This window comes from Leopardus geoffroyi, chromosome B1 (genome assembly GCF_018350155.1).
Source record: "Leopardus geoffroyi isolate Oge1 chromosome B1, O.geoffroyi_Oge1_pat1.0, whole genome shotgun sequence".
NCBI lineage: Eukaryota > Metazoa > Chordata > Mammalia > Carnivora > Felidae > Leopardus > Leopardus geoffroyi.
In genome coordinates this window covers 13,261,274-13,275,811 of record NC_059327.1, presented here as the reverse complement: position 1 = coordinate 13,275,811, position 14,538 = coordinate 13,261,274, and the positions used below count along the sequence as shown (strand labels likewise).

Genomic DNA, 14,538 nt, shown 5'->3' with positions numbered 1-14,538 from the left:
TAGAATATAAATAGAGAGAGCATCTAGTCCACATACTTTGAACAATACTTAAAGCACAAATTGAAGTCTGCAGATATGGCAATAGTCATGTGAAAAGTAGCAAACAGCCAAGAGGTTCAGAAAATCCTCTTAGAATGGAAAATACACACATATATATGAATACTTAGGTCACAACAACAAAGATGATATATTTTAGAGCCTCCTTAATTAGAGTGTCAGAACGCTAAATTAAAAAAAAAATTACATCATAGCTTTATTTGCTCGGGTGACCTGTAACACATCCACGAAATAAACGTATCTCATTCTTCAAAGTGAAATAGGGAAGCTTTTGTGAAGAGAATGGCAAGTCGCTATTAAACCATAAATGTATACATATCAAGGCAATATAATTACTTTTATATATTGGAAACTATTTGACTGGACTCTGCAAAGCAGCACTCTAATTCTGAGCTTGATTTAGCAAGTATACAGCATCTTACTTTTGCTGTTTCTGACATCCCAGGGCACGTAAAACATAAAATATAATTTACAACGGTAGAACACGCCAAAAGTGACCATTACATGCCAGAAGAGAGCCCATAATGGAATTTATATGCAAATTATAGTTTAGTATGTGTAGTAAAATCTCATAAAATTAGAATAACGCTGAAGTATTTATTTCCTGTGGCAACAGAATCCCATCCTAATTCGTAAAATCAATTCCCAAAGTAGGCTGAAAGGTTCGTGGGTAAAGTTGAGGCAATGGAATTCTGGGGCGCCTGGGTGGCTCAGGTCATGATCTCATGGTGTGTGAGTTCAAGTCCTGCGTTGGGCCCTGCCCTGACAGCAGGGAGCCTGCTTCGGATCCTCTGCCTCCCTCTCTCTGCCCCTCCCCTGCTCGTGCTCTCGCTCTCTCTCTCAAAGATAAATAAATGTTTAAAAAATGAAAACAGTATTCCAAAGGACAACTGGTTCCTTGAAGTATTTTTATTTATTTATTTATTTATTTATTTATTTATTTATTTTATTTAAAAAAAAAAAATTTTTTTTTTCAACGTTTATTTATTTTTGGGACAGAGAGAGACAGAGCATGAACGGGGGAGGGGCAGAGAGAGAGAGGGAGACACAGAATCGGAAACAGGCTCCAGGCTCTGAGCCATCAGCCCAGAGCCCGACGCGGGGCTCGAACTCCCGGACCGGGAGATCGTGACCTGGCTGAAGTCGGACGCTTAACCGACTGCGCCACCCAGGCGCCCCTCCTTGAAGTATTTTAGCTGCACAAAGTATCTATTTCACCTAAAAATATTGCACTTTACTGCTCTACCCTCTTTGTCAGCCAAATTAGCCCTTAAAACTTCAGGATCACGCACAATTAGTGTGGCATCAGTGAGGTCCTACAACAGGTATATTGCTAAGACCCCAGGTGAGAAATAAAGTCTTTCAGGAATGATTTATTTTATCGTGTGAACTGATGAGCATCAGGTAATTGCCTTTTAATTGACTGGCTGTCTAAGTAACATGCCTTTGAGGGAAACACTACTTTTGAAATTTCCTTTGGCCAGGAGGGGAAGGAGCAGGCTAAAAGTCTTTGAAGTCTACAGCCATCAGACTAATTATCGGCACCATTCAATGTACATTCATTTAATTACAGTAAATTAAAAAGGATGTGGGGTTTGGGAGGAAAATAAAAGAGTCAATAAATGGCGACAGAAACACCAGACTATGCAAATTATCAGTGCCTTTTCTGGAGACCACTAGCTCTCCCTCCCCTCGACACACGTACAAAACTAATGCAGACAGAGAGAGAGTAGAAAGAGGCGGGGGTGGGTAGGAGGGGGGATTCGCTGTGGGCCAAAACGGTGGAGGTGACTTGATGATGCTTATCTAACTCAATCCCCATCACCTCTTAGGAAGGAGACATAATCGTCCACTTTTTACAGATGATAAGAACGCACACTTTTGGGCACTCACTCGACGCCAGTGTTCTAGGCACACGATGAGCTCTGTAGATCTGAACTCGTTTAATCCTTACAGCAGCCCTATATGGACTATATGCTATGTGCCATTTTCTCTATTTTACCCCTGTGGAAACTGCAGCACAGGAAGGTCAACTACCTTGTTCAAGGTCACACAGCGCAGAGGTGGTGGGACCCATGCAAACCCAGGTGATCTGCCCCCTGACGACATGTCCTCAACCATCCCTCAGTGGAGGCCCTCGAGGTCCAGAATGACAATGAGGCGGAAGAGGAGTGCCAGCTCCTCCTGGTCTAACTTCAAAGGTCATGGCTTTCCAAGGGGCATGAGAGACTACGGAGAGCGGGAGATGAACCAAGACGAGGACCTCAGCAGGACAGCACCGCACCTCTGGGACTGCAGTACCCCCGAAGGCGAGCCGGCAGAGAGGGGAAAGTTGGGAACTCCAGCTCCGGGTGATTCAGGAGCCAAGAGTCGCGGCTGCTGAAAGAAGAGACTGAAACCTTGACCAGTGTGATTCTAAACCCAGGCACCTTTAGGGGCGCCTGGGTGGCGCAGTCGGTTAAGCGTCCGACTTCAGCCAGGTCACGATCTCGCGGTCCGTGAGTTTGAGCCCCGTGTCGGGCTCTGGGCTGATGGCTCAGAGCCTGGAGCCTGTTTCCGATTCTGTGTCTCCCTCTCTCTCTGCCCCTCCCCCGTTCATGCTCTGTCTCTCTCTGTCCCAAAAATAAATAAACGTTGAAAAAAAAAAAAAAATTTTTTAAACCCAGGCACCTTTCATGATGCCGCACCGCCGGACGACAAAGGATGTTCTATGTTTTGGCTTCTTCTGGGAAAAGATGCACAAACAAACATTTTTAAAGCTTAAAGGTTGATGTCTTGGGGAAAAAAAAAAAAAAAGTCCTTTGTTCCTGACATTTAAATAGACAGTTGGAACTGAGATCAGATTACCTGCAAAGCTGGAGAGTGGAAATTCAGCCGGGGGTCTTTTAACAATACATCAGAGACAGGAAAGATGCTTAAAACAACCCAGAGCATACTGGTAATTCTACCTTTGATGAGGGCGACTCATCACGTTTATTTTGTCACCTCTCAACAGCTTACCAGAACGGCGGCTTAGTAGGTGACCACAAACCACTGCCCCACCAGTATCTGGCTGGAGAATGAGGAGAACGACCACAGCAAGCACTATGTGTCTAGAACAGTCTTCTCCCATATCCTTAACTCAGAACAAGATCAACATTTGGAATTGCATACGTAACTCAATATACCGGAAAAAAAAAAAATTCTTTCCCCTAAATGCTTTTTTAACTTCAAATCCCCGTGGTTGGTGAAGAGTTAGTTTTGCAAAAGAATAAATTTTATCACTTGTTTTGAATCTCTGCTAACATGGAGACGTGTGACATGGTCCGAATGTTCCTTTCCTCTTGTGGGATGCTCAGACCATCAAAATTTCATTAGCCTCACAGCCCTTCTAGCGCCTTCTTAACTTGAACTGTTGGCCTCTTTATCAATAAATAAATGAAACCTAATCCCTTTTAGTGACTACACTCTTCTTTGAAGTTTCAACTAGAACATCGGGCACTTGGCTTGCATAATTTTACAAATGTTGAATAACAGTTTTCTGGGGAAAACAGCCTATTCACAGTTATTTCAAATGATGCAAACAGTCAACGAAAACTCCAGTGCTAAACCGGATGAAAACAAGGCAATGTCTGGTTCCTAAATTCGTTTCATTTTGGTGAGTTATTTCTCACATGTCCTTCTTGTTTCGACCTATAGTGATATAATAGAACTTCCAATGATGCATCTGAAGCTAGTACAGTGAATGATATTAGACACTTAAAATAATGAAAAACAAAGAAAGATATCACTGGAAAAATCACTAGCCTCTCAAACTTAGAGCTGTGAAGAATAACCGAGGACAGAATTCAATTATGTTTATTTTATATTAGAAATATTTGACCGGAAATAGTAACAGCAAACTACGTAACAGTTTTGAGGATACGGCTTAGAAGGATGTTAGAAGGCCGTGTGTAGGATTATGGATTCTAGTTTTCCCTATAACTCAGCTTAAGAAAGATATCCATAGTTTTTATATCAGAAAAAAAAAAAAATTCCTCAATACTCTTGTTTCATTCCACAATTCAAAAGATCTGCTACATATCCCAGAAAAGTATGCTTTCCCACCTCTTAATGCAATTAATTCCTTTTAGTGGAATCTTGCTCCTTCGGACTGATCAGTGACAATTCAGAACAAATAAATTAATCTGAAATGCTCCTATGGCCGTACATATTAAATCTACGCGACAACCAGTGTTCCTTCGGAGGCCATATCTATTTTATTTGCTCTTTTGTTTTCTTCCCTAGGCTGACCTCATTGGGACTTCTTGGACCATCAAAATGTTTTTTGTTGTTGTTGTGTTTTTTTTTTTTTTTTTTAAACAACCACAGCCAAACCTTGGGGAAAAGAGTAAACACGAGTTTAAGTCATCCCTTGCCCAGCTCAACAAACATTGTTTTTGACACTCTATACTCTTAACTTGGCTGACCTGTTTACTCTCAACAAATGCTACCAAATGTTCTGAATTTCGATGCAGGGCCCTTGACACCCTCTTCCTGTCTCTCTTCATTCTGCTTCATAACAAGCACCTGGAGCCAGCAAAGAGCACACCTTCTCTCACCTTGACGTAACTCCATGAACAAGGTCTACCAGGGAGCAGGGGAGGCGAGGACCTCCTCTAAGTAATGACAGCCCATGCAGATGGTGAGGGTCCATGGTAGGGAGAAACTCAGTCTTCCTTCTCTCCTCCCTGCCATTTGGATATTTCATACTCTTAACTAAAAGTTGAAAATGTGGTAAGTTTTAGATTTTCCAAAAAGGAAAAAACAAAAAACAAAAAACAAAAAACGGCATGTGTTGGGGCATTCACCGTGAAATCGCTTCAGCAGGTGTAGAATTTTAAAAATCGTACACTTCATTTCTGTTTTACGAATACAGATGCTCTAACAGGATACATTTGTCATTGGGAAGGATAAAGATGCCGCAAAGATTGTGGGTGGAAAGAACAACCTGACCCAATACGAGACAATGTTTAATGGATATGGGTATGGATATAATGCAGATAATCAGAAACGAATGCATTATCTTGCGGCGTTCTATTCTTTTCTATAACTACCATAAGTTTTAATCATGTAGTTTAGGGAAATCAAAGGCCGAGTGCTACGTTGGAATATAACCATCGTACCTGAAGATTCGGATAGACAGGAAACCAAGTTGGTACCAACGCTTACGCATTTAAGGTCAGGAACTTCTGAATCCCCAGTGAAAGCAGCTACAAATACAGGTTTTATGGAGGTGAGTGGATTAGCTCAGAGAAACGCTGGCAGCCTGATTCGAAGACTCATTTTGTCAGAAAGAACCGTCCTTGTTTCCTGTTTGGGGCTGGAATAAAGCCAGCCACCATCAAGAAGTGACACTTCCAAAATGAATACGGTGAGTGCGAATCATTAATCGATCTTGACTTTGGTTTGACGCGCTGAAGTATTCTACATAAGATACTGTGTTAGTTTAAGTGAGACTTTTTTTTGTGACTCGAAGGGAAGCCAGTAAGGGTGAAAGCATTAGGCACCACTCCGTCCTGTGACAGCTAAAACAGAAAGCTGAACAGACCTGCTTTCCTATGGCAAAGCGAAGCTGACAAAGTTGGTCAATAAATAATACAAATGAAATGCCGTTGGTGAAACAACCATCTTTCTTTTCAAATGTCATGCAATTCCTCCATTTTAATTTTCTCCTTGCTTCCTGGTGCATCATACACACATAGTATCAATAACTATATTAAAGTAGCAAGGGCACCGTTAGTACTAAATGCCGACAGAGAAATGTTCCTTTTGTTGTCTGGGACGTTGGCACTGACGCCCCAATTCTTCTTAAAAGCAATACTGACGAAAAATTAAGTTTCCTTTTAAAGCTATCATTGTATATAAATGAACTGTTGTTATTATCCCGCATTGGCACTAGGAAAAAAATCCCAATAATTTATAAAGACACCTTTCTTACAGTATGCAACACTGCTATTTGGATATCCTACAATGCAATTTGTGTGTGTGGACCGAACTGCATAATAATCCAGTCCGCAAAGCACATCAAAAACCACACTCTCCCTCTTTACCAAAATTTCAATGGCTCTCATCAACTAGTAAGTTTAAAGCATGATCAAATTTGTTCTTCAATCACTTGAGCCCTGTTAATAAACTATCCTGTATGCTCACTCATCCATTCTAAGATTCTGCAACTTTGAGATATCTTCAAGAGGAATCTACAAAGACATCTTTGATTACAAGCTGGCTCTGGGGTAAACTTTATCACCATTTGCTTTGCTACCCCACAGAGAATAACAGGTGACATGGTCCAAGATAAGTCAAAGCTAATCTTTTTTTTTTTTTTCTGTACATAATTAAAATGTTTTTCAAAACTATAGCTAACACATCATAGACCGCTTGCATAATTTAACAATCTGATGTCGAATATTGATTTTTTTTCCAGGAAAAAAAAAATGCATTATTCAAGGACACTTCTTGAGTTCTACTGCGTTAGAACCAAAAGAAAGGAAGAAGGAAGAAAGAGAAGGAAGAAATGTGAGGAGAGAAGAAAGGAAGAGAAGCATGCCCCCACATTTGACTAAAACAGACAGCAGCTCTGAAGGCCAACATTATAGAGCAAAAAATGGTACTTACCATTCTCACTGTCTGACTTGTTTTCGTGCTCCGTATCTGTCAGGGTGAGGGCTGAGTTGGACCGGCTTGACAGGCAGGAGCTGCGGCCTGATTTGACCCCCCTGCCCCAAAGTCTCATGGCATGCTCTGGGGACATCACTGCTTCATTTTCAGTATCAGCATCTGACCCTGCACTGATAGAGTAACCTCTGTGGGGGAGCCCCATTTCCGCACAAAACACAAGTCCTCTTCGAGTTGCTGGTTCACAAACTCCTAACTGCCTTAGGGTAAAATTCTGTCCTAATTAGGGGGAAAAAAAGATAACAACTAGTGAGTACATGTTTCATTTTCTTCTTCTTCTTCTTCTTCTTTTTTTTTTTTTTAAGAAATCTCCCTAAAATAAACACTCAAGCATTCAGGTTTTTCAGTTATCAGCACCAGGTGTTTACATTAGCAAAGCATGGCATATGGTCAAGTGGGTGCAATTATGGCGGGTGGGTGGGGTTCCTCCCCTGACTTCCCACACACCCCCACTTAGAGCTCCTTTGTCATCCACTTAAGCCCGTAAGCACCTCCAGAGAGGGGGGTGGGGTAAGCCAAGGAGAACACGCCATGCCAACTCAGCCCAGAGAAAGGACTGGTTATCAGTGATCCAAGTTTGTTTCGCAACTTGGGAAGCAAGAGAAACTGTCAGAGTTATCTCTGGTGTCTTGGCTCTAGTCCTAAATGATGGGATTTTTCCCACTCAGATGTCACTCCTTTGCAAGAGAAAAGAGACTAAGTTACTTGTTAAGTAGAAATAGGAGCTTGGTCAATCTTTATTACATATTCCCACCTTAAGTTAGCAACCGATGTAAACACAAATCGTGTGTGTGTGCGTGTGTGTGTGTGTGTGTGTACACATATACTATATTTTGGAGTGTCATGCCTTGAAAATTTGCAGACATATGACTTTCTAGACATTGTGCTTTAGTAATCACCTGGAAACATCGGTATTGATCAGAGTAAACCAATTTTTGCAAATAAAGTGCACTCTAAAAATAAAGCGGGAGAAAAATGTATTTAAAAATTAATGATAAAATCAAGTTCCCTGAAAAATAAACGGCTGTGAACCCTGTGGGCCTTTACTAATAAATTGAGCATAATAAAACCCACGACACGGCAATAACTTAAAGTAAAAGTGTTTAAATTAGGTGACACTTTAAAATGACTACTCTTATTAATGACTTTGCCAATCGTGTATGTATTCTTGAACTTTCACGTATGTTTTATGGGCCTCTGGATGAGTAGAGGGAGAAATATGTTTGCTTGTAGGATGCAGGTATATGACTCTTTCTTGTCTCGTGCTGGTGTGATGGAGTCTGAGATTTAGATTTAGGTACCGACCAGAATCAAAATCCATGTAAAGAATAACAGCACACAACGACTGATTTAAATGCCACTACATAAAACCAACCTTTCAAGAATGTGAAGCATTTAGATCACTCATAGTTTTCATTTTCCTACTTCTATCTCTTCAATCTACGAACATTTTAAAGTTAATTGGCTGGTGTGAGAGATAACACAACACTGTCTGTTTTAAAAGCGGATGTCATAGGTGATTTGTGATAAAATAACAACATGTTGAATCTTCTAGGAAGTGAGTCAAACATAATGCACAATATAGGACATATTTGGTTATAAAGGTATCAGTAGCCTCCAGGCCTCAGCACATTTTAACTAGTGTGGCTAATTGCTTTATTGCTGTGGTCATATCAGAAGTCGGAATCAGCTTTATCTTGGTCAGACTTCGAAATGGGTTCTGACAATGACACTCATAAATAATGAAAATCTGTTGCTACAATTAGCTGCAAATCAAACTGCTTACCAGAGAGATTTGAATAAGTAACTGAACCAAAAAACATGTCGGAAAATAAAAAAGAGAAGAAGAAAAGGGAAAAAGAGCCCATTGGACAGTGGAAAAAGTGGGCAAGCCTGACGAATTAAGGCACAGTATTCTCAGAATCTTTTCTTAAAGAATTAGTGTAGCTTGTATTCTGAAAGTAAACCCAAAAAAGGTCAATGTCATGGACAGTTAATGGAATAGTGGTGGGAGAATTTCTCCACTGTTATTTATACATCACATTTTAAATGGGAAGAGGGAAGAAAGGGGTCAAAAACAGTTAAATATTACCATTAGACATGTTGATTTTTCAAGAGAAGAATACATAATAATTTTTAAAGGGCAAAAATGAATGATAAAATCCTCTGCATCTTTCCTCTATTTGGGGAGGTGCCCATATTGGAAAATAAAAATAAGAGAGAGGTTACAAGCAGTAAAACTTCTTTCTAATCTTTGAAACGCAACTTAAAACATTTTCCACGTTATTGACTTTTTACAATGGTAACATCTTGATGCAAAAATCTATGAGGTGAAGGAAAACAGAAAACTGTCTTCAATTATTTGTTGCTCAGGTATGTGAACACAGTTCACTTTGCAAATAAATACCCAAAGCACCATCCCTATGAGCCAATACGTAGAGTCCAAACTCCTTCAACATCTGACCCTCGGAAATCAACATCTCACAATAACTCAAAACTCTTACGGGCTCTTTCTGAAACGCAAGCTGGAAAGCAAGCACACGCGGAGGAAACCCTGTTAGGTTGGCTTCCTAAATTAAAAAGTCTGCTGTCATTTCCTCTAGAAAAGAACACTAAACCCGACCTCTAGCAGATCTAAGTTAAAGCCACTCACTAGCTCTGTTCAAATCACTTTACTCCTCTATTTTTTCATCTTTCAGCGTTCTCACGACTTGGTTTAAGAGATACTTTATGTCAATTGTGACTAGTATAAAGAAAGGCTAAAGGAGAATGGCTTTAAAAATAAACCCCTGGACAGATGTAATTGACAAGCATAAAGAAATGCAGCATTTGATGGTGAGGAGAGGATCATTTCCAAATAATTTTAGAACAGCCATTGACTTTCACTTTTCCTTCATTCAAAAGTATCTCTAGCCCAGATCTGCTTAGGTGCTTCGGACCCTATTCATGTCAATTCCCCTCTTTGGTTAAGGATTCTTGTTTGTGGGATCCCCCGTTTTAATGCAAACGCCACCGGGGAGACCTAGGGATCAAACCAGAATAAATTAGTTCTAGCAGGTTATTTTCCACAATCTAGCAGCAGTGTTAGCAAGATGGGCTATACTTATCAAAAACAGATGACGGAAAGAAGAAAGGTTTCTGACTCGGGGAAGAGAGACAGCTGGCAGAAGGTTATCACAGAGGTGGGAGGGTTGGGCTGAGTGAGGTTGGTAGGGAAGGCTTTAGGTCAATGTACAAAAGTGGAAAGACAAAGGTAGAAAAAATGCTTCTGGAACCAGCTAAAAACTTGGCCATCTTGCTTTGGCTTCAAGAAACATGAAAGAGATAAGGACACATTTATTCTTATTTTCCATGTTTTCTTCAGATTGTATTCTTTGCGATGGCTCTAACAACATGACCCTCATGAATTTCCTACTATATGAATTTCCTACTATATGAATTCCCAACACAGAATTTCCTACTATAATTTGAAACAGTACCAAAACCCTACATTGCAGTGAGAATAAAGTATACCTGAGGGTGAAATTCACTGTGATTAAAAGGCAACGATAGCTTGGATCAGATTAGGCGTTTTTCTTTTACTATGCTTACAAATTTGAAAATCTGTTTTTTAAAAACTGAAAAAACAACAACGTGGGCAGGCTGGACCATTAAAAAAAAAAAAAAAAAAAGTTCCCATTTTGAAACAAATGAGTAAAGGTCTGTGACAAAGCGGACAGGACCAGCTAAGAACAAATGCTTCAAGTGAGGTCGGCACGTAGCAAAGCTACTCCTCCCATAAAGGAAGGGGCTTGGGAAATGGCTTAGCTTCTTGGACTTTTTCTCACAAAGCATCTATAACCTTGTCAGAGCAGGGAGGGATTTTTCAAAGCTGCAATGCCAAGTACGTTCACCAGTAAGCAAGACATCTACTATCTCTGGGTGCGTTGAGAAGAAACAGACTGTACTGTTTATTGGGTGGTCCAGGTCCCAACCCACGGTTATTTTCTTCCCTCAAGTCTAGATTGCTCTATGGTCTAGATTTTGCTTTCTCTCTCTTCTCTCTCCCTTGTTTTTTCTTTTTTCTGTTTTCGGTACATGCCTTGCGGTGTGCAACTATCACCACAATCAACTTCAGAACATTTTTATCACCTCCCCCCAAGAAACTCTGTACCAATGATCAGTCACCTCCTCTTGCCACGCCCCCCCCCCAACCCCTCCTCTCCTCACCCTAGCCCTAGGCAAACACCAATTCACTCTCTGTCACTACAGATTTGCCTATTCAGGGCATTTCAAATAAAACAGACCCTACAGTATGTGGACTTTTGTGCCTGGCTTCTTTCCCTCAGCATAACGTTTTGAAGGTTCATCCACATTGTAGTATATATCCATCCTTCAGTTTTAGGGTCAAATAGTGTTCAGTTGTATGGGATATCTGTCACAGGGAAAAACTTGGCATGTCTGTCCATGTGGTTTCGACTTCCCTCGCTGCTGTGACCTATGGGTTAAACACTTCTGGTAGCCCCTCACAGAGGCATGCTACAGATAAGATCTGCAAAAACTGCTCTTTACCCCAAACCGACCTCAAATGAGGAGATAAAGAAGTGGCTGCAGTGGTCATTGTCCCAAGTCATCAAGATTGAGAAATGATCATAACTCGGGGGGAAGGGGGGGCGGGAATTGAATCCGTGCCCCATACGGTGAATGAGGTTAAATTAGCAGAGAGTTTAAAACTTGTTTTTCAGAGAACCGCTTCCCCTAATCTGTTATTGTGTCTTTCAGACCCCACTAACAAACTCACCAGCTGTCTCTGCAGGAGCCTGGACTCAAAAGTCAACGGATACGGCCCCAGCCTAGGAACAAGCAAGGCCCTACTTTCCTTAACCAGGGATAACTCTATGCCGGCTCTCAGAGCATGCCCATAAGCCCTCCTCCTTGCCCCAAGGTAACTTCCCGACATGTCAAGGGCTGAGTTCTGCCTCACTCTGATGTGAAGTCTCCATTCCAAAATAAACTTGGGATGTGTGTTGCAGATAGATTCGCTCAATGTACATTCTCCATCTTTCTTTATGGATAATCTTACATTCCCTCTGCCCCTTTTCATCAGTATAAATGTAGTCTCATCCCTATGATCATAAAAGGCTTGCTCTGTTCCCCTTTGGGGAAGTGGATTTGGCCTTGCCTCCCCATCTCCTCCTCTGGCTGCCTCTTGAATAGATTGTTCCCTTACTGCATACCTGATGTCTCAGCGATTGGCTTTGCTGTGCTTCGGGCCGATGCCCTTGGGTTCAGTTACAGAATCCATTCACCAGTTAATGACATTGGAGTTGTTTCCACTTTTTGGTTATTATGAAATGCTGCCATGAACATTCATGTACAGGTTTATGTCAATATATATCTTCATTTCTCTTGTGTATATACCACACTTATTATCATGTGTAGATTCTCTCTTATACCACATTGTGAGAGAGTATATCATACCACAAGTGTGCAATGGGGAATTGGCATGGAGGTCAGCGGTATTGAAATTTGGGGTACAAACCAAGAATTGCTGTGATTTTCAAAAACAGTTGATTCTGTGGGCCCGCTAGGTGAATTCATCATAATTTTATCCTATTATTTTTTCTTTGCTTTCTATCATGCTGGTTTATTCTTTGAAAATGTTTTTCCATTAAAATTAAAAATACTCAGCACAGAAAGTCTACTTCTGAGGCTAAAATCACCTGATCTTAAATGTGCATGTACAAATAATGATTACTATGTCCTGGCTGCAAAAGTTAAGATAACCGGAATGCTTACCAGAAAGGGAATGGCTGAATACTTTATGTATCCTGTTCAATGGAACACTATGTGGCTAGCATAAACAGTGAGTTTGGACCTATATCTTTGAATCTGGAGGGAAGCCCATGGTATATATTTTAAGTAAAAAAAAAAAAAATACAAGTTGCAGAATGGTGTGTACAGTCTGGTCCCATTTTAGGAAACCAAGAAAGAGAACCAACAGATTATGTGAGTGCTTATGGTTTTGAGCATGAATAAAGGTGAGGAAGGCTAGAAAACTGTTGTGATGATCATTTAGAGGGGACTGTGAGTGAAGGAAATTAGTGATGCTCTATTTTATAGTTGTGAAGTTTTACTTTGCATGTTACTTCCCTTAATCTAAAAAAACATACTATGGGGCGCCTGGGTGGCTTGGTCGGTTAAGCGTCCGACTTCAGCTCAGGTCATGATCTCACGGTCCGTGAGTTTGAGCCCTGTGTCAGGCTCTGGGCTGACAGCTCAGAGCCTGGAGCCTGCTTCGGATCCTGTGTCTCCCTCTCTCTCTGCCCCTCCCCTGCTCATGCTCGGTCTCTCTCTGTCTCAAAAATAAATAAACGTTAAAAAAAAAAATTAAAAAAAACATACTAAAGAAAAAAAACTGAAGTCTATATCCTTTAAAAAACCCAAATATATATATTTTTTGATTTGCTAATGTTTAGCTCCTCTTCCATAATTAGAATTTTAATTTATTACCTTCTCCTGGAGAAGCTGGATTTTAAAAATCCTTCCTTATTGGTTTTGAAGACGTAAAGTTATGTAAGAAATGTTGGAACAGCAATATTTGTCTCTCATTTCATTTCTGCCCTTCCTTTCATCACACATGGCTTTGGAAAATGGTGGCTATTCATTCATTTCTTCTATAGTCACAACCCTCCAAATGGAGTTTGGGAAACAGAGAGAAGATTCAATATACACTTAATACGTGGAAATAAAATAATCTATAATTATCTTTAAATATTTTCCTTGGTTGCTGTGAGTTTGGATGGATTCTCTCTCCTTAGGCACTGACATTCCCCCAACAGTGGAGGATAACACAAAACTACAAATTGGGCAAATATTTCTTATTTGATGCTTGTGGAATTAATGTCACCACCATCTTATCTAGAGTTCCCTGTTTTTGCTGCGTTTGCAAAATGATAAGAAGATCACACAATCTAGAAGTGTATGTAACTTTTTCCCCTTTGAGACCTAATGCATAATTTATGGGACAATCCAAATGCTTTAACCTTCTTAAGCTATATTTGTCACTGTTTGAACAGAATACCCACCCTTGAACATGCAACAGAAATTGCAACGATGGTATAAATCGTTACTTATAAGGCCCTACACAAAACAACATTTCAAAATTCAACTTTAAATCCCATTAAATACCTTAACTGCCCCACCCCATTTTACACTGTATGTAAAATGCAAGCATCTTCAGCGGCTTGCTCAATTTACCTGGTCATGTGATAGTAACACCCATAACCACATACTGATTATCTCAAGTTCTTAGAAGACGGAGAACATGATCTGTATGTCATAATTAGAATCCGGTTTGTTATTCAAAACACGAGTCTAATGGAAGCCACTGCAGGTTGGCCAGGGCATTCATCCTGAACTCAGCTGTGCAGGGCACCTCGGCCAATGAGGACAGGAGACAGAGGCGCCATGGCGAACTTGGTGAGGAGGGTGAGAAGGGGAAACCCCAAGTGTATTTGCGAACAAAGAAAGCAGAGTTAAAATGAATGACCCAGGGCGCCTGGGTGGCTCAGTCAGTTACGCATCTGACCCTTGGTTTTGGCTCAGATCATGATCTCACAGAGTTTGGGCCTGGCTTCTGGCTCTGTGCTGAGCAGGGCCTGCTTGGGACTCTCTCTCTCTTCCTCGCTCTCTGCCCCTCCCCCGCTCATGCGCTCTCTGTCTCTCTCTCTCATAAATAAATAAATAAATAAATAAATAAATAATAAACATTTAAAAATGAATGGCCCAGAGAACGTACATTTT

The 14,538-nt window shown here is 40.7% G+C and overlaps 1 protein-coding gene across 14 annotated transcripts in view; it reads right to left on the bottom strand.

Moving 5' to 3' along the window:
- The window catches only part of TENM3 (teneurin transmembrane protein 3), a 1,282,904-nt gene that overhangs the window by 426,725 nt on the left and 841,641 nt on the right, over positions 1–14,538 (bottom strand). For 12 of the 14 annotated variants that reach the window (XM_045452383.1, XM_045452387.1, XM_045452410.1 and 9 more), the window contains one exon: positions 6,694–6,972. The exons of the other annotated variants lie outside the window; for them this stretch is intronic. In XM_045452383.1, coding sequence (XP_045308339.1) covers positions 6,694–6,972 — 279 coding nt within the window. The remainder of the gene's footprint in view (positions 1–6,693; positions 6,973–14,538) is intronic. 14 annotated transcript variants of the gene reach the window in all.